The sequence below is a fragment of the Bombus impatiens genome, unplaced genomic scaffold, assembly GCF_000188095.3.
Source record: "Bombus impatiens unplaced genomic scaffold, BIMP_2.2 scf_2222, whole genome shotgun sequence".
Taxonomy (NCBI): domain Eukaryota; kingdom Metazoa; phylum Arthropoda; class Insecta; order Hymenoptera; family Apidae; genus Bombus; species Bombus impatiens.
Genome location: NT_178641.1, coordinates 3,491,050 through 3,515,357, shown reverse-complemented (window position 1 = coordinate 3,515,357; position 24,308 = coordinate 3,491,050). Strand labels below are relative to the sequence as shown.

Below are 24,308 nucleotides of genomic sequence, written 5' to 3'. Positions count from 1 at the left end.
AGTAAATGTAACATAATTTATTTGTAAGAAGAATGAGAAGGTTGTAAAAACGTCGTCGATAATTTCGTCTATTACGTATCTATTGCCAAATTTGTCTAACTACTTTAAATTCCATGAAGCTCTTCATCCAAATTGATCACGCAGGAAACGACATTAACCCCGTTCCTATCGAAAGTCAATGTTCCAGCTATTTTACAGATAGTTGATCTGTTAATAGATTTCGGCTACAGATGAACGGTGTTCGATCATTAACATGCGAGATAAAGCTAGACGTTCATTCACCTCTTTCTTAACTCAATCGAACAAACTGGTTCCGGTTCTTTTTATCTTGCAAGTTTCCTGTCGATGAAGTTCGATCCCAGCGTTTTCGAAACTCTGTATTCTTGGACAGTTCACGACCGAAGAGATTCGATCGGAGAGAATAAAATTTCTCGCATTGACCCCGAGTGGCGTCTGACACATTGCTACGAGCTGCTACGACCTGCTACGAGTAGTACACGCGCGCCGGTTCGTGTGTGCACCTAACTTGTAAGTTAGGTATGCCACAGCAGCAGGTAGTGGTAAGTTGGTAACGGTTGTCAGCACGCAGACGACTCGTGTCACTCTTTCCAATCCTATTCGTTGATTTGTGCGTTTAACGCTTATTCGCGACTCTTCCTATCGCTCCATTTCAACAGATCGACGAATCCAGCGGATTACTATTAGGGACAATAAAGATGTTTCCCATCGATAAGAAGCAGCCTCTTAAATAACAATACGTTTTCGAGATGTTACATGTACGTTACGCGCGATCTAGAAATCTAAATTGCAAAGACAATGCAAAATAGTAGAGCAAAAACATAGGCTCGCGACAAGTTACGTGTAATATAATATGACGCGCGCTTATATTATTTTCCCTGTAATTATCGTCACATCTTCGTAATAATCGTTTTCTGTCAGCGTGACTAGCGTAGATTAGCTGGGTTAAGTGGTTGTTCGCGTTGCTTTTGTCGCCCTACATACCGGAACCACTTTTCGAGCCTCTTAAAATGCAGACGACGCACTGTCCCTTTCGAGTTATTCAAAGTAACATCATTATTTCGGTACGTACATAGCAACTATAGAAAGTGCTCTCATCGAACATTTCCTTCTGTTCCAATTTACTACGCTATCGCCATTGACTCTTTATCGTTCCTTCACCGACGAACGTTTCTTCGACTACACGCTATTTCGATATGGGATACGGGTAAACTATCACTTTCTACAATTCTTAGGAAGAGAGATGATATGCTTCGGACCATCGTTCGAGTTATTCGACTTGAACCGAGCGGAGGCGATGATCGGTTTTGCACGAATGATCAAGTACGAAGTATTCGAGGTGCTTAAGTGAAAGCAGAGTACGTTTCTAAATATCATTACGCATCTCTTGTATTTTTGATGAGCTTCCTGTTGTTTATTTGTTTCGATTATCCATCGTATTGCTTTCTCCAGCGTTCCCTTGACACAATGTTATAAATACATCGGTTTCTTTAGATCTCATAAAACTGCAAAATCTACGTGGGAGAAATGGTGATAAAGAAAATATTAAGCGAATTCTTGAAATTTCCTTGGATAGTCACAAAGAAGTAAAAAAGCAGAATTTGATAACGTAAGGTGACTGAAAATAGAATTGCAAATTTAATACGTCATTAACGTAACATTAGTCCTTGATGGATTAATGGGCTAAGCTGATCGATCAGTCTCTACCGTAATTGCATCGTCACAGTGTGGAAACAATTTCTAGGAGCACCACCTGCGCGTTTAATTGACGAAAACGTCAGCACAGTTCTATAAACGATAGCAGAACTAGATACGATAGACACAAGGAAATTACGTGGCTATGTCAATGTGATCTACCGAAAAGGGTGAACTATCGCGACCAGATCTACACGATCCAATTGCAAGTGAAGAAAGAATGGACGGTGACGATGACAATGACGATGACGATGACGATGACGAGGAAGCATCTCTCGGTTGATCGACGAAGGCAAGCCAATCGGGTCACCCAGATCCAATAATGAAGTAGAATCGAACTGAGCTTTCTCTCGGGTTTACGTGTACAGGTGTGCGCAGAATCCCATGCATACCCGTGTTCATGCACTTGTACAAGCATTTACCCATATACCGATGAACGGCCAATGAACGCCGAAGAATTTTCGAGGCACTCGAGTCTACTCTTTGACTCTTATCCTGCGCAAGCTACGAGGAGCTCAAGATCGTGACTGTGTCCGGATCTTCATGCGCATGCTGCATACAGTGTGCCCTCTCTTCGTATGCGTCCAGGCAAGATGGTTGACGTTCTTTCAAGAACAAGTCAACGTAAGATATTATCCTCGGTATTGTACGTTGGACGAACAGGATTTTTCCTTCGCTTTGTATAATAAACTGTGAGTTGTTCGTATCTTTTCCGGAGAAAACACAATGTTTGTACTTGTAGGTTTTTCCACTAATCGAAATTCAATTTTAATTTATTGGTACGGTCTTTCGCTTTATTCATACCTCCGTGCATGAAACTCGTATTTTTAGAATTACATTTTGCAATCCATTAACAACGAATGGAATAACCGTCAATGGAACAACCGATCAATTAGAGATCACCGTGCAACTGTTTGCGAACAGAAGCAGGTAGCAGTCTCGTTAAAAAGCTATCGCCGCATCTTTAGCAGTGATTCTGTCTGTGTAGTAACTGTTAACTATTCTACAGGAATGAAAAGATAATTAAGGATAATTATCGTCCTTTGCTACCGGCCTGTTTTTGTCGCGATCGAAATTACTTGAAATTGAAGACCGAGAAACGGGACGGTTCGAAGGAAAGTGACTTCCGCGTATTTACGCGCGTATAGCATGCTTGCATAGCACGTGAATAAACGACGAACGAAAGGGAACTATTGTCACGTTATCAGCGTGAAATGTTCTCGCCACGAGAACGCCGTAACGTATAATCATCCGCAATAGCTAACGAAGACGATGTAATCGATTTCGCCGGGTCAACATAATACTTTCTCTGTGATCGTGGAATCGGAACGTTGCATTTAATAGCATTCGCATAGGTTTAGCAGATCCACATTTACAACACCAAACGTCAACAGAGAATATAAGAGAATACATTTCCGACGCATTCTGCGTGACATTCGTGAATCGTCAATCGACCAATAGAAAACGAATTTCCAATGAATCGACGCGGCTCCCGCGCACAGCCTAGCATCGCGTGCAAGTAATGACACTCAGCGACAAAAGAAAGAAAAGTCAGTGGATACCACAAAGAATCAATAATTTGTAATACCGGTATCTTCCTCCATTCTTCCACTCCACCGTTTCTGCTATTTTTAACAACAGCTTTCACATTAGCATGGAACACGCGAAAAAAAAGTCGACTGTTAAGCATTTAACTACCTCGACCATTTATGAAACCGTTTGAAATACGTCCATGAACGCAGTTTCCTACAGTGAAACGAGAAATCTGTTTATCTTTGAAGAAGCTATCGCATCGTCGCAGCACCGTCTTGTCAATGAAAAATTAATTCGCTATTACGACGCACAAGATCGAATTTATGGTTGTTAAGAAGGTCAGAGGAACGGCGAAGAATAGGACAGTGAGGGGGAATTGGTAACTAGGTTACCGGTGGCTTGGTGAAGCAACGTTCGAGCAATCAGCTTCTTCGCTCTCTTCGTCTTTCTCACGGCCCCTTTCCTCACCGCGCATCAACGCAAGATCACGAGCAATGGTCTGCTGCCCCTTGTATTTTCTTTGCTCTTCTTCGTCGTCGTCGTTCTCGCTTCTCTGTTTAGCATTACGCAGCCGTGATACGTAGAATGCCTCTGAACCGACTGTGTAACGGGATTTCGGGACACGAAGGGATACCGTGTGTGTTCACCTTCGAGACACGCACGTGAGCGTGTAAATATCGGAAAGTATCGTCAGATGAGAAAAAGCAAGACGCTGCGATGAAGCACCGTGGATTCTCATCATTTCTCCGAACCTCTTCGTTACCTTTTATCGCTGCCCTAGGATCTGCTCTTTTAATTGTCTCGTTAAAAAAGATGATCTTGTTTCTCTTTTTAGTAAGAATTTAAGATATACAACTACCTGGTAAATTTATTTACCTCTCTAAACAGTAAGTAAAGATATTATGTTTCTCTGTAGAAGATTTCAAGCACTTTCGCGGCGAATAATCTTAAATTTTCATGCCAATTTGTATCTTTATGAATGAAGACAAAGAAGTAGAATCTAAATAAAGATTCGTTTCATCCACTAAAGTTATGAGAAATTACTCTACTTGAGATATTTAATGTATTCCTCCATGTAATACGCATTCTATTTTTTATTTTATATGTATTATTTACATTCCAGTTTTGCATCTTTAAATTCCCTTTGAATAGACGCATGAAGAGAGTATATATACGGTAGAGTGATGAAATATTTTATGCATAGTAGATTCTCTTTGAATATTTGGAGTATATTTCACGAGAACAAGTTGTAAAGGAATAACTTGCAAATTAAGATGGAGTACAAACTAGTTTATATTTTATAGCTGTTGCGATTCACGATACTAATTTCTTGTACCGTTACAAAAGGCAGTATACATATCTACAATGTGTGTAAGTAGATTTGAAATGACGATTAATATAGAGTAGAACCTCCCATATCCGAATACTCTTAACATCCGAACGTTCTATTATCCCAACATGACATTTCCCAGTAACGGATGACTCTTTCCGTTTCATATATGTACATACTTTGCTAGTGTTCGTATACAATGTATTCTTTCCTGTATTCGATCCAGTAAATTCTCATCATAAAAATTTAGTGTGAAACTAATAGTTTTAACTATAAAAAACAAAATACGACATAACGGGAAATACGAAAATAGTGTAAGTGTAACAGAATTGGCAAAAATACATGATGTTCATGATGTATGTACAATGATGAATGTACATGATGAAAGTATCTGATCTGAAGCATGTAGATCCCTCAAATACTAGAAAAACCTTAAACATACTGGTGTTATCAGATAATTTCATTGCGATAAAGACGATAATATTGACGTCTTTATACAAATAGAAACAGCAAACAAAGGCGATAATATTTGTTTGAAGTGCAAAACATTACTTGTGTTGAAAAAATCATAATTTAGTAGCTAGCAAGATATAGGATCTCCAAATATTTGGAGAATAAATATTTGAAGAATCAATTGATTTTAATCTGTGTTTCAATAAGCGAGCTTTCATATTAGAAAAGTGATTGCTCTATTATCCGTAAATTCTGTTATCCAAATAGTTTTGTCTGCTTATTAGTTCGGATAAGATAAAGGAAGCTCCACTGTATATGTACATCTCGTTTCTACAAAGTGTAATCGTTGTTTAAATAATTTTGAGATTACTCGTACGAATAACTTTTTCTAACAAAACGATCTAAATTTTCGTTACAGATGGCTGTCGGGAAGAATATCCATTTATTACTCGTCATCCTTTCTTCGATGTCCGTTATTTCACGTTCTTACGTGCCCCAAGCCACAGGTAACAATTAAATTATATAACGAGCGACTAAACATAGATCAAGAATTAATGGATTGCGATAAGTGAATACGATGATTGCGATTTTATTTTTAACTATGGAAAGCTTCCCGTAAACGTGAGTTGCCTTTCACGTTGAAAAGTGTAATTGTTGCATTAGAATCTTCGACCTTAATTATTCGTCAGAAATTGTGCAGTGGATTATCCAGAATGAAAATTAGGGAGTTTTCTGAAAAAGGGACTATACATCGTAGATCTATGATAAGCGTTGATGTACATACACCGAGCCTATTTTCTAGTCAAATAGTTGAATTATAAAAGTTTTCTTTATTTCGTAAATATACAAAGAAGAAAATAAATTTTTCAGAACCTCTGTAATTATTAGACTGTGTAGGTATATCTATGTATTTATGAAACATCTTAATATTTACTATTAAAGCAGTGGAAACTAAGAATACATTTTCCGTACTAAATTCCATATTATTTTTGTATATTACTTACGTTCTATACATTCTAGCACCTTGAAATTGCCTATAAATATCACATGAAAATCCGTGTTGCAATAATTATTAATTCAAACGTAGCTAATATCCGGACAGCAGATATTTATGCAAAAATTGATAATTCTACGAATATAATTAAAAAGATACAACTTACATAGGAAACTGTCTATTCTATTAAGTATTATTTCATATACTTTTACATATTATATGCACTTTAACACCTTGAAATTTCCCATAAATGCATGAAAATCCGCGGTCTAATAATTATTAATTCAAACGTAGCTAAAATATCTAGGCTGCAGATATATTTATGCAAAGTTTCATAATTCTATGAATATAATCTGCTAAATATTTTAACGAGTATTATATTTTGAATATTTTATATATTTTTGCGTATTATGTGCATTCTATGCATATTTCCCACAAATGCGTAGAAGCCTGCGGTCTATTAATATTAAAAAACTGGAACTAGAATGCAATTCCAATGCAATTTACTCGATCCACCGTTTTATCTTACGGGTTCTTTTACCAGAATGCTCCTCGATTATGGGATAATACATATAGACAGAATATTTTTCCATGGTACGCTTCTCTTCATTGTAAACCGATGAAAATGTCAGAGGTCGATGAAAAGTTCCACTCGCGCGGAATCCTATAATTCAGTGTCAATCTCGGTTCGGTGCATACTCACGCGCATTCGTTGAAGTATTTTAACCGATAACGTCATGTCTCACACGTGGACTGTCTACCACGTTGTAATTATCTCTGCGTTGATTGCGTCTACATGGTGAAACAAACGTATCTTCCCACGCGTACATTTCACCGAGAATAATTTCACAGTTTTTCAATTGCAGTCATTATCAATTACATACGAATCGTTGAAGTTTCGAGTTTCAATACCCGCTGTCTATTTATACATATACCCTTATGCACATAGGCGCGTTACTTTTCAAACAATCGCACACGTACCAACATTGACACCAAATTCCACTTACATCTCACTTCCTTTCGAAAGTCGCGAATTCCACGAGTCGCGTATTATACGAGTGCGCGTATCTCATTCTAAATGCATGTTCGCGCGTTCTCAATAGACGACAGAAATTTCGAATATCCCTACAAAGTGTCACACGCATACGAAGCATTTATATTGAATAATTAAAGCAATCTTCCGATGGTCACAGATACGTCGTTTCATATTAAATCCATAACGCCCCAACTACTTCGACAAACCAATTGAATACGAAATAGTTAAGCGAAGACAGGTTCTACGAAGCGGAAACAATTTTGATCGATTTCCCTGACGAAGAATAGTTTCAGGGTTTATTAATCAACAAGGACACTCGCCCTAAATACGATCTTTACCATTTTCGCAGTTCCATTTTCCTAAACCAATCGCTAATTAAATATCACGCAATAGTCTTATTACCCTGTTTGCGCTGCGTAATAATAGATTAACCAACGTATTGCACAATCGATACGGCAACGTATCTATATACTCTAGAAGGGTGGCAACGCGTTCATTTAATTAGTAAAATTTGTAATTACGTTCGTCGAAAGTAAGTGGAACAAAATGTTATTAGAGCACGATGTATCTGATAAAAATTCCAAAGGTCGAATTTATCGTATTCCAAAGAAAGAGCGTTTCGTCTTTTTGTGCGTTGAAAATAACGGGTTTTGTTGCCTAGCGCTTTGTTCTTTAATTAGGAATTGTGTGGAAAAACTTCTCGAGTAAATAATTTTTAACAGCCTGTAATTCTTTATAAATCAAACTGATTGTTGAAATATGAATTTGTAACGTACCCGAATTCACGTTGTTCGTGACATAGTTGGACACAAAACGAAAGTCCGTGAAAAATTCAACAAAAATCTGGAACGCCGGAAGGATCCTGGTGATCCTCGTCTACGGACGATTCACGTTAGTAGGTCATTATATTGGTAGTATGCAGACACGTAAGAAGGCACGTGCAAAGCCTACATGCTTGCTCGTGTATGGCTTGGTCACCTGAGCATAACCGATCACGCTAAATGCCGATTTTTATGAGTATAAAGACATAACGAAACGTTTAACACTGTACTCTCGTTCTTTGGAATTGGCATTTTCGTATCAACGAATTTCCACGAATTATTAATATACTATACTATCAGACACATTGGCCCAAATTCAAAAATCGACGTAATAAATTTACCAAGTCGTAGGCCGCGGATAAATGACCGCTTTCTCTGAAAAATCAAAGACAGAATTTAGGACGAATGTTTCTGCATATTTGTTCGCACGATCTTAACAGCGCCGAATACCAAACCAGTCCAGTTAGTTTCGTTTTCAACTCGTTTATCGTGAACCGTTGCAGACTCGTCGCTAATTACAGTAGTACGCCCTGATTGGAATAATAAAAGTTCGCCTTGTTTCGCGAACCGCTATCGTAACTGGATCAAACGGGCGTTCAAGAATTCGTAGAACGTCAATACTCGAAAAGATATTTTGCACGACGATTTACTTTTACAGGCAGAAGACTGTTCGGCGGATATAGAATAGTACCAAAAGCGTGCCAGCCAACGATACCATCCCGAGTAAAGTCGAATGAACCCGCGATATGCATGTTCAATTACGAATGCTCGCGTCGAAATGGGCAAGTGGTCGGCGCGTGTGTGGACGGGTTCCTTTTTGGTGCATGTTGTCAACTGCCACCGAAAAATTCGCTTGGCAGCAACGTCGAAAACGTTCCGAGCCCCGATGAAATATTCAACGTACACGAGATCGATCACGTTCCGGATATTCCGATCTTGTTAAATTCAGACGGTACGCCGCTTGGAATGACTATGTCCCAGGATAATACCGTCAAAACTGATCCACCTAACGCGTCCAATCAAGCGAACAACGGAGGAACAACGTACACTAAAATTTCAACGTTCGAAGCGCCTTCGACGACCACGAAACCATCGTCTGAAAGTTCGCAGATGCACGACAGCGTTGAAAATGCGGAAAAACCGCAAGTACCTGCTCAACCAGACATAAGTCACTTAGAGGAAGATTTTCCAGCTCTGTTGGGTCAACAGAACGTTTTAGACGATCTGAATCTGCCAGGATTGTTGAGTCACTCCGACTCGAACAACAACGTTCAGAATCACCAGGACAACTCCGCCATTAATCCGGTTACCACTTTGCTGAGTCCGGATCAAATACTTCAGATAGCGGATCCGGTTGACCAACTTCCAGCTTTGTTTTCGCAAGGACTGGGTCAGAATAATCACACTTCGCCCGATACGATACTGTTAAACGAAAACGGAACCATGCTGAACGAGACAAATAATCCCGATGATTTATTCAAGCCTAATGTGGAATCCAGTGCCGAGAAGAAGAAAGTGACTGAAACTTTGAACAGCACTCAGAAGCCGAAAGTGACTGAAAGTGTGTCGACTACGGAAATTAAGAGGCCTCTGCACGACACCACTTACCAAAGTACTTCGACGACACAGTGGATGAAATTTTCGGATCAATCAGCGTCTTCGATGCATGACGCGATGTCTTCTACCTCGGCAGATCAAAAACTCAGCACGCCGTCGATAACGAGATTGCCGGTGGTTACCCAAATGTACGCCAGCACACAGAGACTCACGACGACTTCTCTCCCTCAAGCAACTGCGATCGATAACTTTGGAGAAATCAGCACGATAGAAGAAAGAGTGTCGACGAAGAACGTGGAGGCTACCGAGTTTACGAACAGGAGAACGACCACGCCGATGACTACTTTAAGCGACAAAAAGGATGAATTAGTAAAAGTGCCAACAATTACCTATGACGCACCGTCCGGCAACAAAAAGGACGACATAGTAGATAAGGAAGAGCTAGCGATTAATCATATAATTTCCATTCTGAACGAAACGAAACCAGGTTCGGGAACCACGATTCAAACCCCCAACTCATCCATTAATAAATGGGTCAGTATCGACGAAACTTCGAAACCATCGTTGGTTCGAATCTCCACGAAAGCTCCTACCGTTCCAACTACCGCTCAAACTTTCCCGTACACCTTTTATAAACCAGTACAGACATCGAATTATTACAGCTACGAGACAGTTCCTACAGACACGACCTTCGCTTTGTATTCGACTTCCAATTCGCATTCGTCGAGACCATCGAGTCAATCGACTCTTGCTAATATCGGTACTTCGGATTATTCCACGAAAGCGACAACGACGAATCCCCCTGCGCCGACTGTGATTGTCCTAGGGCCCCTTGGTACAGAATTCACTACTGATACTACCCAGAAAGCGGTTACAAGGAGACCGGTGAGCGAAACTGTTGGTCCTAGTACGACAGTTTTTAAGCCTACAATCGGATCGACGAGACCAAGTCCGCTTACCACGAGGAAACCAAGCGTCTCGACAACCATAACTCACAATATCAGTACAGTGATTTCCAATGTTGCTACCAATAACGTGGTTTCGACGAGTTTCTTCAGCGTCAACGTGAAAGACGGGACTACGTCTAAGCCAATGGTGAACAGTAGCTATAGCACAGAATCTGTCGTCACTGAGACTGAATTAGAGTCAAATTCCGAGAAGTTGCCAACAAAGAGACCTACAATTTGGACTACCCTTTCTTCATGGTCGAGCAAGCCGAGTTTCCATTTGAGACCTTCTAGTCCTCCGTTGGTTTTCCCAGACGACGATTTAACACCTGTCAACACTGTAGTCTTCAAAGATCCTACCACTTCAACGATGATGGACTTCAAAGCAACGACTGCTCTACCACACTGCGACGAAGAAACGGCTGCTCCGGATGACCTGATCAATTTCCCACCTGTCAGAAATCCGAATCTTAATATATCAACACCAATTTCGCAACAAGAAAAGCCAACCATCGTTGAAACTTTTAATAACACCGGTTATCCAGATATCGAGATGATAAGTGAGAATGATATTCCAACACCCACCTTCATCGAAGATGATATTCTTACGAATAAAGTCGACACATTCGTGAACAAGATTGTACAGTCTCTACAAGGAAACTTTCAGGTATTACTTTTACACTTACTTTTATGATCTATTTATTGCTTTTACAAAGATTGGTCCAATTCTGATTCGTGCAAATATCTCGTCTATTATTTTCTATATTTATGTATTATTAATCAACAACTTCTCTAGTTATAGAAATCGTACAAATTAATTCCAGTTGAATGAATGTTAGTTTTTCCAAATGTAAATATGAAACTTATTTTTGATGAAAATGATACCTTTGATGCTATTTATATACGTCTATTTATATCGAAGGAGATTATTTTTGGATAATAATACATCTATAAAAAAAAAAATTATATCGAGAGATTAGGAATCTAAGTGATAAGCTAAGTCGGCCTCCTCGGCTAACAAGTTAAACTATATGAATAATTCTACTTTAATAGGGATAAAAAGCTCGTTGACTCGACTCATTGCTATAACATGGAATACTCAGTGCTCGCGACAACAATTCAGCCTTCGTGAGACGAGGGTTAATCTAATGGCTAAGACTAATCTCGTGTAATCTTATTCAGGATCTCAAAGATATCGTATACAACCGCGTTAACGGGACATCGGTTGCAACATCCAATCAACCATCCACTGTAACAAAGAGACCAACTACCACGACGCGAAAACCCGCGCGAAAACCCTCAACAACGACGAAACCTTCGTACGTTACGACGAAGAAACCAACGACCACGAAGAGACCGATCAATCGTCCGACAACTGTAAAACCATCGGTATCGGAGAAACCAGTTCGTCCTTCGAAACCGGCAACGACGAGACCAAAACCAACTAGTGGGTCTGCTGCAACCACGAAGAAACCCCAGGTTACAACGAAACGTACTAGACCAACTAGAAAACCTACTACAACGCTGGCTACAAGCACGGAGCTGATAGTGGCGGAAGAAGAGGAAACTAGTACTTCTAGTGCAGACGAAATCACTGCGAGTCCGCAGATTACGTCCTCGAATGATTTTCGTTCTCGTGAGTGCTCTTTACTTAATTGTTATAATAAGCTATATTTCAAATTTCATGATGTATCGGCGCAATCGAGCAAAAATTTTACCGTATAAATTTTATTGCTACCTTTCACTAAATGTTGTTATTTTTCTACAGAATGTGGTATAAGACCTTTGGTTAAATCTGGAAGAATCGTCGGTGGTAAAGCAGCGACTTTTGGCGAATGGCCATGGCAAGTTTTAGTCCGAGAAGCCACTTGGTTAGGTCTCTTCACGAAGAATAAGTGCGGTGGTGTACTGATCACGGACAAATACGTCATCACTGCAGCTCATTGTCAACCAGGGTATGTGCAATATTTTCCATAGCATATTTTTTCATTCATATTTGATTCGAATATTATCTGGTATATTCTTTCCATATTGTCCATACACTATTGGCCATATTTCATATTATTAAAACGCTTGCTGATTTTTATTTAAATCTATTTATTAATTATTTTATTAAATTTTTATTCAATATTTCATTAAATCTATTATTTCAGTCTTACAATAAAAACATAAAATACTAATTCTTTTTTAACGTAATATGAAATGTCCTGGTACTTTCTACTTATAGTCAACGGCGTGAATTGGTTAAAATTGGTTAAAGCACGTAATATGCAAAGATGTATCAAATTTGTATTGACAAACGTTTTACAGATTCTTAGCGACATTGGTAGCCGTTTTTGGAGAATTCGATCTATCCGGCGAATTGGAAGCAAAACGGAGCGTAACAAGGAACGTTCGACGAGTAATCGTCAATAGAGGCTATAATCCAACGACGTTCGAGAGTGACTTAGCCCTCCTGGAATTGGAAACACCGATACAATTTGATGTTCACATCGTCCCAATTTGTATGCCCGAAGATGGTATAGATTTCACGAGTAGAATGGCCACTGTCACTGGCTGGGGGCGATTGAAGTACAGTTAGTATCGTTTCTACTTGTGCTATATTTTACTTAACGTATTTATGAATAGCATACTTATAAATAATCTGACTTTACAGATGGCGGTGTACCATCTGTTCTACAAGAGGTCCAAGTGCCCATAATCAAGAATTCTGTCTGTCAAGAAATGTTCCAGACAGGTGGACACTCCAAGCTGATTCTCGACAGCTTCCTCTGCGCCGGATATGCTAACGGACAAAAAGACTCTTGCGAGGTATCTTCAAAACGACGTAACTTCTCATTAGAACCCATTAAACTATATAAGTAGCTTGTTACTAATTTCTTACTATACTACGGATGTTTATGCATTTATGGGAAATTCAAATGTGCAAAGATGCATAGAATTCGTATAAAATATTCCTGCGAAATATAGGAATATAACAATACTATTCGATTATCATCTTGTAAACAAGTAATTTAACTTTATTCTGCGTCGATTCTGCAAGAAGATGAGAAATATTGCTCTTGCTGTTGGTTTAATTAATTTATACATTTTAGTAATTTTTACATTTTAGTAACATTCATATACCGTTGTCATAAATTTACTAAATTGTCCAGATACGCATTATACGTTTCCGGTTGTGTTTGTAAAAGTATTTTGCATCCCTTCCCCTATTTTGCATAACCGTAGTTTCCTTTTCACTGTATCATAAAATGAATTCGCCCTGTTTTAGTCTTTGTTTGTTCCTTTATGAACAAAAGAAAGAAAACGATATTTTAATATTATCTCCATTCGATTATTTCACAGGGTGACAGTGGTGGCCCACTGGTGATGCAACGACCAGACGGAAGATGGTTTTTGGTAGGGACGGTATCCCATGGAATAACATGTGCTGCACCATATCTTCCAGGTGTCTACATGAGAACAACTTACTTTAAACCCTGGTTACACAGTATCACCGGTGTCTGAAAGCCAGCAAATAGTTTATTTTTTGGACAAGGTGACAGGCACTGATGATTTCGTGCCACTTGTATAAATGTACAAAGGAAGATTAATTTATTTCCTTCGGAATAGATTGAAGAATATCGATTAAGGGACTAAAAGGATGAAACGGACACGGACGCGTTTCGTATACTATTTCCAACTTTAAATAATTTCTATCGCTCAAATATCCCAATTTCCTTAACAAGTACTTAGTAGAATCGATAAGTCATTTCGTTGATTTTCGATTATTTAAATTTTGAAATAGTATCAGGATCGATATTTAGTGGCAACTATTTCGTGAAATTTTGATCAGTATCCGAAAAATCACCGCGTATTTATGTACATCAAATGTTAAACGTGTGTGTACCATGTATATATACGTGAGTACGTATTTCACGTACTATATGTATACAGTTACGAACTGCGAGCCTTATTTATTTCGTTGTTAGCTGTTATTTATTAAACTCATTTTTATACGAGGTAACAGTGTTTTCTTTCCATCCTCACCGCGCGCCATTGAAAAATATACATTTGACTTGGAGGGAAAGAAAGAGAAGAAAAGATGAAGAAAGACGTTGCAGAATTAAAAAATAAAAATCGCGGACCGTCTGGAAATTCTAATTCATTTGTAAAGAACTTGGGACGAACTTATAGTAATTAGAAAGCCGTGCGTGATACAAACTTTAACCATCGTGCATAAAGTTTCTTGGAAGTTCAGTACCTATCACGTCTAATAGCACGCGACACTTAAGCAGCGAACAACATTTCCATCCGGCGAAAATATTTTAACGAACCTTATACTTTAATTTATGCGAATACGAGCAAATAATCAAACCGCCTTAATCTGATAAAAAGTCGAAAATAAAACTGATTACTTAATCAAGGGCGGCTACAACATATTCGTCTACGTAGTTAAATCTCGTTTATCCAACCTTTTTCAATCTTGATTTTATACTCTCTATAAAGGGAAAAATGCAGAACATATAAATCTCGTCGTTGCATGTTATAAATAGCCCTTACACATGCAACGTAAATTACATATACATGTACTTTGGCATTTCCACAGACAGGTGGTTGTGTACTTAAGGGTATATTTACGGGAAGTCTTCCGGAACATGTGCGTGTCAAAAGTAGTTGAACCATGATCTAGAAACATGAACGTGAATCACATAAAATTTGAATTTTCTCGAGGGAGAGAAATGCATATTCGAGCTGTGTTGCGTTTTACTTTCGAGCTGCAATTGCTTCAATTGTAAAACGAAAGAACAATGACGAAATAAAAATAATGTCACTTTGAGAAATAAAATAACACCTTTTACTTTAGCGAAAAACACTCTCTTTGCTACTGCATATACAGGCATTATTCATGGGCCACCTAGGGAACGAATAAATGGAGCAGGATCGACCGCCCTGTGGAACATCAGGACATCTCGGATCAATACGACCAACGAAGATGGAAACAATAACGTTTGACTGGAACGACGAGGAAAGAGCTAAACACCTACACGAAAGTTCACCCAACGAATGGCGCTGCTGTATCCTGTGAGAAGAGATGCAATTTTTGTTCTATTCTACATATATGCAACTGTTGAACATGTTAAATAAAAATATTATACTCGTACGTTGAAACGTTCTACGCAAATTCTTTAACTCGAGAATAATTTGAAATCACTTTTGCATCGCATCTATGATCCCTCCAGGATATTTGTAAACGTAATACGAAATTGTTAATTCAATGTGAATTGCATTTACGAAGGAAATAGGCGAATTTAAAGCAAACGATCAGAATCGCCTGATCGTTTATTCAGCATCTCATCCATCAATGATCTAAACAAAGATCAAAGTAACTTGCAAAGATTTATAAAACATTCGTTCTTTCTTATTCTCGAGGAAGAAACTAAATCAACAATAACGGAAATACGAAGTAAAAATCTGAATGAATAAAACGGTACCTGGATCGTGTGCGTAAAAAGTCAGGTGTCGCGCTTGCGCGAATGTTTGCACGAGCTTGTACAAGGGAAACCGGAACAAGGGAGTAGGAGTATAGATTGTCGATGCAAGCACGGCTCCGACTCAGTCCTCCAGCAAGCTCCATTGAGGACTTGTTGATCCCAAGAAGAAGCAGCTGATCCTTCCAGGTTGACCCACCTAAGTAGAAACATCAGCAAGTTAGCTACAGTAAAAAAATTGTAAGTTCAAGTTGAAATTTATTTTTGAATCGCCATTTGTAAGACCATCGAGGAACATTTTTTCTTTCACCCTGTTCAAGAACGTTATTTCGTCTTCTTTTAAAAAAAATTTTTTTGTAAAGAATTCTCTCTATCTTATCCAATAAAATGTCGGTACATGTTAAAAATTTTATTACGAAGGATTCTTTATTATCCTCAAAAAAATGTTCGATACTCGTTAAAAAACTCAATAAAGAACAGAATTGTTCTTTGTTTGTAAATTTTTACCACTTTTGACATTTCTTTCGATATTAATTTAATCACAACGTATATCGCAACAGCTACTGTGTAAATACAGGGAATACAGTTCGTTTAATTTCATAATAGAAAGGACAAATATTTCTTTGCTCGCTTATATTTCACTGAATTTTATTTTATTCCGTGATACGTATTAAATTTGATTTAAAAAATTACTAGTAGTAACTAGTATAAATATATAAAGCAACTTAAATTTCAGGGGTGCAAACAGCAGTGTCCTTGCACGAGACCAAAAATGTACACGTGTGTCGCATTGATGATGGTTGCTCTGACGAGCACGATGCACCTTGAAGTGGAGGCATGGGGCGGTCTCTTTAATCGTTTCAGCCCAGAAATGTTATCGAATCTTGGCTATGGTAGTCACGGTGACCACATGCCCAAAACAGGATTGTATCAGGTATGAAAGAAAGAAGTTCGAACAAGTAAGTTTCTTCAATATTGAGACGTCTTTATACAGTAGACAATTGTTGCAACTTTGCCGCAGTACAACCGGCATACGATCGATATATTATTTCCATAGAACATTATACGATTCATGTGCAAGGGATTTTATATTTCAATATAATTCTCTAAAACAAGGACAGTAACATTAGCAACTATCAACTAGATCAAAGAGATTTCATTGCGAATCTTCGACAAAGAAAATTAAAGAAGTTGTCCCAAAGTTAGAAAAGTTATCCAAATGTTTTTATAATTACTCCTTACTGTATAATAGCAAAAATCACACATATCAATAGTTGTTTCATTCTTTTCCACAAATTTAAAGGATTTAACAAATTTAACAGCGATCGAAAAATATAATTACTAATTCTCCGTATTTTATTTAATTCGCGTTAGCTAAAAACATGAGCTGCTCTATTCTCGACGATGATATCGAATAATACACATTAATGTCCCACGTTTTATTTCAAGCGTCCGTTATCTACCAGCTACGGATACTCTTATGACTCTTTGGAAGAAGTTGTACCATGTTATGAAAGAAGGTGCACGGCTAACGACCAGTGCTGTCCGTCTTTCATCTGTGTAAACGTCGATGGGGGTAATTCTCATTTCTTGTGTTTTCATTGCACAGCTTTAGGACAATAGTCGAAGGTACAAAGTTGCCTGTAAATTTTAGATATTGGCCACTGCGTTTTCGAATTGGGGCAGAAGCAGGGAGAACTTTGCAGGAACGATAACGACTGTGAAACTGGTTTATTGTGTGCCGAGGTTGCTGGCAGCGAAACTCGTTCGTGTCAGCCACCAGTAACTTCAAATAAATTGTATAGTACGTATAAACATATGTGGGCGTTTGCTGTCAATACCAGTAAATGTCTTTTACGTGACAAGAATGTAGAGATAATCGATAAAGGTCAATTCACAAACGATTACGTCAAAGGAACAGGCTCTCTTACGTAAGAACTATATCATATTTAACTTCTAAATTTAGAATATCCTATTCTTAATTCTCGCAGATGAAGAATGTAATATGTCTGGGGAATGCGATATCAGCCGCGGTTTGTGTTGTCAGCTTCAGAGACGTCATCGACAAACACCAAGAAAGGTACTTGCATTTCCGGGTAAAAATAACATCAAATCGGAATAATTCCGAATAATAGAAGTCATTACGAAAGTTATCTTTTCCATTAGGTTTGTTCGTATTTCAAAGATCCTCTAGTGTGCATCGGACCAGTTGCGATGGACCAGATAAAATCTATCGTCCAGTACACTTCTGGTGAAAAGCGGATCACTGGACAGGGAAATCGAATTTTTAAACGGGTTCCCTTCGCCTAAGAGCTTCGTCGTTCCTCATAAATTGGTGAGAATGGAAGAAATGTCTACATGAATCAAATACCCCTTTTCATTACTTTGAGGAACTTAGGATAACTCTATTACTTCGAAATTCCCTAAATTGTTTTTATTTATACTTTTGCCTGTTAGGTCAAAGAAGTAGAAAAATCATTAAACGCGCTTTTTGATTATTTTCCTCCAAATATTACGACTGACAAATACGATACATATCAGAATAGTCCGTCTTATAGGATTATAAGATATACTATATATATATATATATATTCATGAGAAAAGTTAGGCAGCGTGTCTTTAAAGGTTGATAGTTTCTGATGAACGATGAGTACAGGCTGTATGATGGAAGAGAAAATTTTCTTTTCTTCTACTACGTTGTTAGTCTTATTTTTACTCATTTTTGTTTTTGATTAAACATATTCGAATTAGATTAAGTTGACATCTTAATGACGATAGCAATGGGAAACTGCTAGGAAAGCTTTGAACAGTGCGTACACTAAATATAATATCTAACTTTGACAAAATTTTGTTAGATTAAAAAATTTGTTAGAAATTCTTGAAAAGTAGAGTACTTTCTACGTGTTTTGCCCTGTACATGACAAAAACTACTTTCGGTGAGATTTACGATCTCAAGAGATCCCCGAATCAAATTTCCTAAATTTACTGTTAAGGTATATACTGGAATTTCTCAAACGCGCACAGAATAAAATATATTTTCACTCTTCTGGTTTTCAAGTTCTCATAGATCAAACGTTCTTGATATATCAGCGATAAAGGACTATTTTTCATGAGAAAGAATCGAGCATTGAAATAGTATTAAGATATCAGATAAATGTTCCAAGTCTAATTATGAATCATTTATGGGTAGGAATTTACTCGATTGTATCGAGCATTCACTCTGGAAATTTTCGAACATCTTCGTCGGTATTTAACAAATGTAACTTATGCGTTACCGTTAAGTTATACAGTAAAATTTGAAAGTAAAGCGTTCAAATTGACACGGATCCAGAAAAAATTGAGGCAGTGAAGTTTTGCTTTACCTAGCGTATATTCCAAATTATTAGAGATATACGTATGTATGTAGACAATTAAAAGAAATGTTGATTTAAATGTGGTAGCCACTCGATCAAATATTTATCGTGAGAATCGAACTATTAAGCATCGATCGCGGTAATCGCTCTATTGAACACTGAAACCTCGGAGGTCGCTTCGTTAAGTGTTATTAAACTCCTAACATTAAATATAATATAATTAAAACAATATATATATGTATGTATATGAAAATCGTTATGTTAGATATTAATCAGAGTCGAGATTTTAAAAGATATATAAGAAAAGAGACGTGTTAATTATCGACATAGTTACGAAGATGAAAAATATGAATGAAGCAAATGTTTTACAATTGTAATCACGAGAGACGCAGTGTTATTTTAAAACAGTGTCGTGAAACACTTTCTGATGCGTAAAGTACCTGTTGCGAAATCTGGACGACCCCTCGTTTCTATGCTACTGTGCTAGTCATCGAGAGTCCAAACACACAAAGAGAACATATTTCTAGTTATATGGTATTATACTTCCATCGTTGATCTTTTATCGTATAAGGGAACTCTAACACATATTATGTGAATGCCTAATCCATTAAGAAAGTTTTAAATGTGAATGTTATTATGAGATATATCTTACTGAAATTATATTTTTATCTTTGATCGATATGTATACCAAAACGCTATATATTTATATAGTATTCATATATTTTCCGCAAGCGTATATCTATAACATAATGTAACTACCCTCCGATGCGTCGTGCGTACGTCATCTCACAAGGGTTAATTGATTACTTTGTTCGAGGTGAATAATTTGCAACTCTTAGTTTGATTGGAAACTATAACAAGCGGCTAAGAAGATACCTTTTACAATATGTTTTAATCCCTTTATGACTGTCAACTTCGTTCCCTCCTGTTTATACAGTTTGTTTAGTCTTTCGATTAATACTATTCGTGGAACCAAAGAAGTAAAAGTAAACTAATAAATAAAACTGATACATATCATAGGATAGTAAGTTCTTTCCAGCGTGGAAATTTTGGATAGAAAACTTCTATCCAAAAACATATTATTTGAACGTACGACTCATTGAGGGACTATGGCCATTACGGCCTGGAGTCAAAAGTACCTCTGTCAGATGAACTATTTCCAGAATAATTATATGTGTATAACTATGTATATGTAACGTTCAAGATTATAATACAGAGTTACAATAGTTTAATGTGAAATAAACTGTGGTGCATACAAAACAGTTAAACCTGTTTCTCGTTTATTATTTCGTCATTCCCCATAAAAAAACCTCTATCTCTCCTTTTTTTTACAATTTTTTAAGACTCTTTCTACTAAAAACGTGCTATATCTAAAAGGCTATATTAAAAATATTTTCAAAAAGTTTCATTTATATATATAATATATATATATATGATATATATTATAATAAATATATATATAATTTAAGCAAATGATGGAAAATTTCTGCAATTTGTACATTTCCTAGAGTAAAGCGTTGCAGTAATGATTTTTCTAGACAGTTCTTTTATACGATTTGTTAATGAATGTTTAAGAGGAAAATTTGTAGTTCTTCTTCTGTGCAGGCGTGGTTTTCATTTTCAAATTCCCTCCTTTCCCATTCTTAACCTAAAGCAAGCTCGGAATATTCGAGAATAGATGGCACTACGCACTCACCAATATCCGCTATGGGCAACAAAATGGTCGTGTAGTGACGACGAAGGAACGTAAGTTTGTAAGAACAGACGACGCTCTTCTCATTGAAACTATTTTGAGCATAGTGTCCGAGGTTCTTGGACGATTAAAATGACCGCAATACCTGGTACTGTGGCCTTTGATGAATATGGTAGACCTTTTATTATTCTTCGTAACCAAGAAAGGCAAAAACGTCTAACCGGCACTGATGCCATCAAGGTACGTAAACTTACATTTTTTGAATAATTTTCCTATCCGTCTATAGAGTTAGTAAAATAGTGATAATTTTTCTCTTATATGTTTTCATGATTTCATTGGATTTATAAATTAAAAGCTTGCGTTAAAGGACCGACCACGTGAAACGGTAATGGCGACGTTTTGGGCTTGGCAGCTAATCCTAACATTGCTACTAAAACGATATAATCTGAATTAATATTATATACATACTTGTATCTTAAATTTTAGTCTGTACATTATTTGTATCTCTTCATTCTTTTTTCATTAAAGTAATATTCATGCAATTTAGAAAGTTGAATGAAACACAATGATATTGATCTTTGACCATATAAGGAGATCAGTAGTACTATTGTATAAGTCCAACGAAATCCAGAAAATTTATTGCTGTAATACTATCTTGACAAATATTACATAAAATATATACATAACATGTTTAATAAGTAATTGTTTAATTGCAGTCACATATTTTGGCAGCCCGTGATGTAGCCAATATTTTGAGAACCTCGTTAGGACCTAGGGGGCTTGACAAACTAATGGTCAGCTCTGATGGTGATGTCACAGTAACAAATGATGGGGCAACAATCTTGAAAAACATGGATGTTGATCATGAAATTGCAAAGCTAATGGTTCAATTGTCTCAATCTCAAGATGATGAAATTGGAGATGGCACTACTGGAGTAGTTGTTTTAGCAGGTGCTCTCTTGGAACAAGCTGAGCAACTGTTAGACAAAGGAATTCATCCAATTCGAATAGCAGATGGCTTTGAAATGGCAGCAAAATGTGCAACAGATCATTTAAAGAAAATTGTTCATGATTTTGAGGGTACTCCTGACAACCTAGAACCTTATATAAAGATTGCCATGACCAGTCTTGGTTCAAAGATGTAAGAAGGACATTTTTTGATTATTTGTATTTAATATGGGCAAGACAAAGCAATACCTTTATTCTTTTTTAGCATCAACAAGTGTCACAGACAAATGGCAGAAATAGCTGTAAATGCTGTATTTGCAGTTTTAGATCCTGTTGCACGTGATGTGAACTTTGAATTGATAAAACTAGAAGGGAAAGTTGGAGGAAGATTGGAAGATACTGTCCTAGTTCGCGGTGTTGTTATTGACAAAGACTTTAGTCATCCTCAAATGCCTAAGGTAAAGTCAGTTAGTATACTAGATTCCTTTTTGATATATTTTATTTTGCCTAATGATGACAAACTGAAACAGAGAAGGGTGAAGATTCAGGATATTTCTTTAGCTTATTTATTGTCGAGACTTGAAACTATTTCTTTGGTTACTCTTTTGTTAACTTCTGAAAAAGTAAAAGTTTCTGTTTAAGTAGCTATTTAATAACCTGATCTTTGCAGTGGCTTCAATGATCAAAAGATTATGAGAGCTGAAGGGATTGTTTCTTTTAATAAATTATTTTATCAATCAATGAAATTGTTAATAGAGATACATTTATCGCGTTACAGAGATTAGAAGATGTTAAATTAGCTATTTTGACATGTCCGTTTGAGCCACCTAAGCCAAAAACTAAACATAAGTTGGATGTCACTTCAGTCGATGATTATAGAGCATTGCGTGAATATGAACAAGAAAAATTCACCGAGATGGTGAAGAGGGTTAAAAATGCTGGTGCCACGCTTGCTATTTGTCAATGGGGATTTGATGATGAAGCTAATCATCTCCTTCTTCAAAGTGAATTACCCGCGGTCAGATGGGTTGGTGGCCCAGAAATCGAAGTAAGTTTTGCTTCTAATTACTGTATGATCAATTTACTTGCCTAATGACGACAAAGCGCAATGGAAGAGCGTGAAAGTTAAATTAATAAGTTGACTTTCTTTTGCTGTAGCTCTAATGACCAATAGATCATGAGATCTGAAGGTCTGATTCTTTTTCTTCTTGTTAACTTTATAAAAAACTGTAAAAAAGCATTAGTAAAAAACAGTATCAAATTTGTTTCAGCTAATAGCTATTGCTACAGGTGGTCGTATTGTTCCTCGTTTCGAAGAATTGACACCGGAAAAACTCGGCCACGCTGGTGTTGTAAGAGAATTAACATTTGGTACTACCAAAGATCGAATGCTTGTTATCGAAGAATGCAAGAACTCTCGAGCAGTTACTATTTTCATCCGCGGAGGGAACAAGATGGTAAGCAATATTTAAAGTTTTTATAAGAGAAATAAAAGCAAGGAGAATTTCAGCGGTATTCAAATATATCTAACTGACCAGACACCTTGCAAGAATAAAGCATTAAAAGATATATTTTATCTAATTTAATTCAATTTAAATCAGTTTAATTTGAATTTTTCTTCTGATGCTACAATTTTACATATTTCTTTTTTTATTTATTCAGTGCAAGAATATGCAAATTTATGAATTATTCCAATTTTTAGATCATTGAAGAAGCGAAACGAGCTATCCATGATGCGCTATGTACAGTTCGTAATGTAATCAAGAATGAAAAAATCTTGTATGGGGGAGGTGCCCCTGAAATTTCTTGTGCCCTTGCTTGTGCTGAAAAAGCCAACAAGATCAGCACCTTGGAACAATATGCTTTCCGTGCATTTGCCGAAGCGCTGGAAGCCGTACCTATGGCACTTGCCGAAAATTCTGGCCTTTCGCCTGTAAATGCTTTAGCTAACATTAAAGCAGCACAATTGGCTGAAAATAACCCTACGTTTGGTGTAGATTGCCTAAACCGTGGTACTTTCGGTACGTATCGAATAATTGCACTTTCATCTTTCGTTGTAATAGTTAAGAATAAATAATTATTCATTTTCTTCCAGATATGAAAGTCCAAAACGTCATCGAAACATTGACGAGCAAAACACAACAAATTGTATTGGCTACACAGTTGGTCAAAATGATACTTAAAATTGATGATATACGTTCACCAAACGATGCCGGCGATGTTGCCTAAGGAAGTTGCGTATTTTTTACTTCGATACTTGCATTATTGGAATTTTTTAACGTTTCACCTTATTTTTGCTTCTTCCAGCTTCATTCACATTTTAATGAATAATAATTGTATTTAACTTAGTTTACTTCCTGTCATCGAGTAATAATGATAATTTATGCGACAGCATTGTGATACAGAATAAATAAATGATTTTACTTTCACCAGAATTTAATTTTTTTGTTTAAATATGT

The 24,308-nt window shown here is 37.0% G+C and overlaps 3 protein-coding genes across 4 annotated transcripts; all 3 read left to right on the top strand.

Annotated features, from left to right (window-relative positions):
• The first annotated feature begins 4,659 nt into the window (after window positions 1–4,659).
• Window positions 4,660–14,789, top strand: LOC100743882 (serine protease filzig). Of its 2 annotated transcripts, XM_003494421.3 has the most exons (8): window positions 4,660–4,890; window positions 5,448–5,535; window positions 8,539–11,051; window positions 11,567–12,020; window positions 12,153–12,339; window positions 12,695–12,960; window positions 13,041–13,195; window positions 13,730–13,891. In XM_003494421.3, the coding sequence occupies exons 2-8, from the start codon at window positions 5,448–5,450 to the stop codon at window positions 13,889–13,891; spliced, it is 3,825 nt and encodes a 1,274-aa protein (XP_003494469.1). In that variant the 5' UTR covers window positions 4,660–4,890. The 2 variants fall into 2 exon arrangements, with proteins under 2 accessions (XP_003494469.1, XP_033180269.1); XM_033324378.1 differs by lacking the exon at window positions 4,660–4,890 and having other exon boundaries at window positions 13,730–14,789.
• Window positions 14,790–15,937: 1,148 nt separating this feature from the next.
• On the top strand, window positions 15,938–20,476 carry LOC100743768 (prohormone-3). The gene is made up of 6 exons (XM_003494420.4): window positions 15,938–16,095; window positions 16,592–16,789; window positions 17,305–17,431; window positions 17,510–17,659; window positions 17,847–17,935; window positions 18,022–20,476. The coding sequence occupies exons 2-6, from the start codon at window positions 16,628–16,630 to the stop codon at window positions 18,163–18,165; spliced, it is 672 nt and encodes a 223-aa protein (XP_003494468.1). The 5' UTR covers window positions 15,938–16,095; window positions 16,592–16,627; the 3' UTR covers window positions 18,166–20,476.
• Window positions 20,477–20,884: 408 nt separating this feature from the next.
• On the top strand, window positions 20,885–24,289 carry LOC100743647 (T-complex protein 1 subunit epsilon). Its single transcript, XM_012393153.3, has 7 exons — window positions 20,885–21,141; window positions 21,618–22,042; window positions 22,115–22,307; window positions 22,628–22,897; window positions 23,121–23,306; window positions 23,552–23,870; window positions 23,945–24,289. Exons 1-7 carry the CDS (start codon window positions 21,034–21,036, stop codon window positions 24,076–24,078), a joined length of 1,635 nt encoding a protein of 544 aa, XP_012248576.1. The 5' UTR covers window positions 20,885–21,033; the 3' UTR covers window positions 24,079–24,289.
• The last annotated feature ends 19 nt before the right edge of the window (window positions 24,290–24,308 follow it).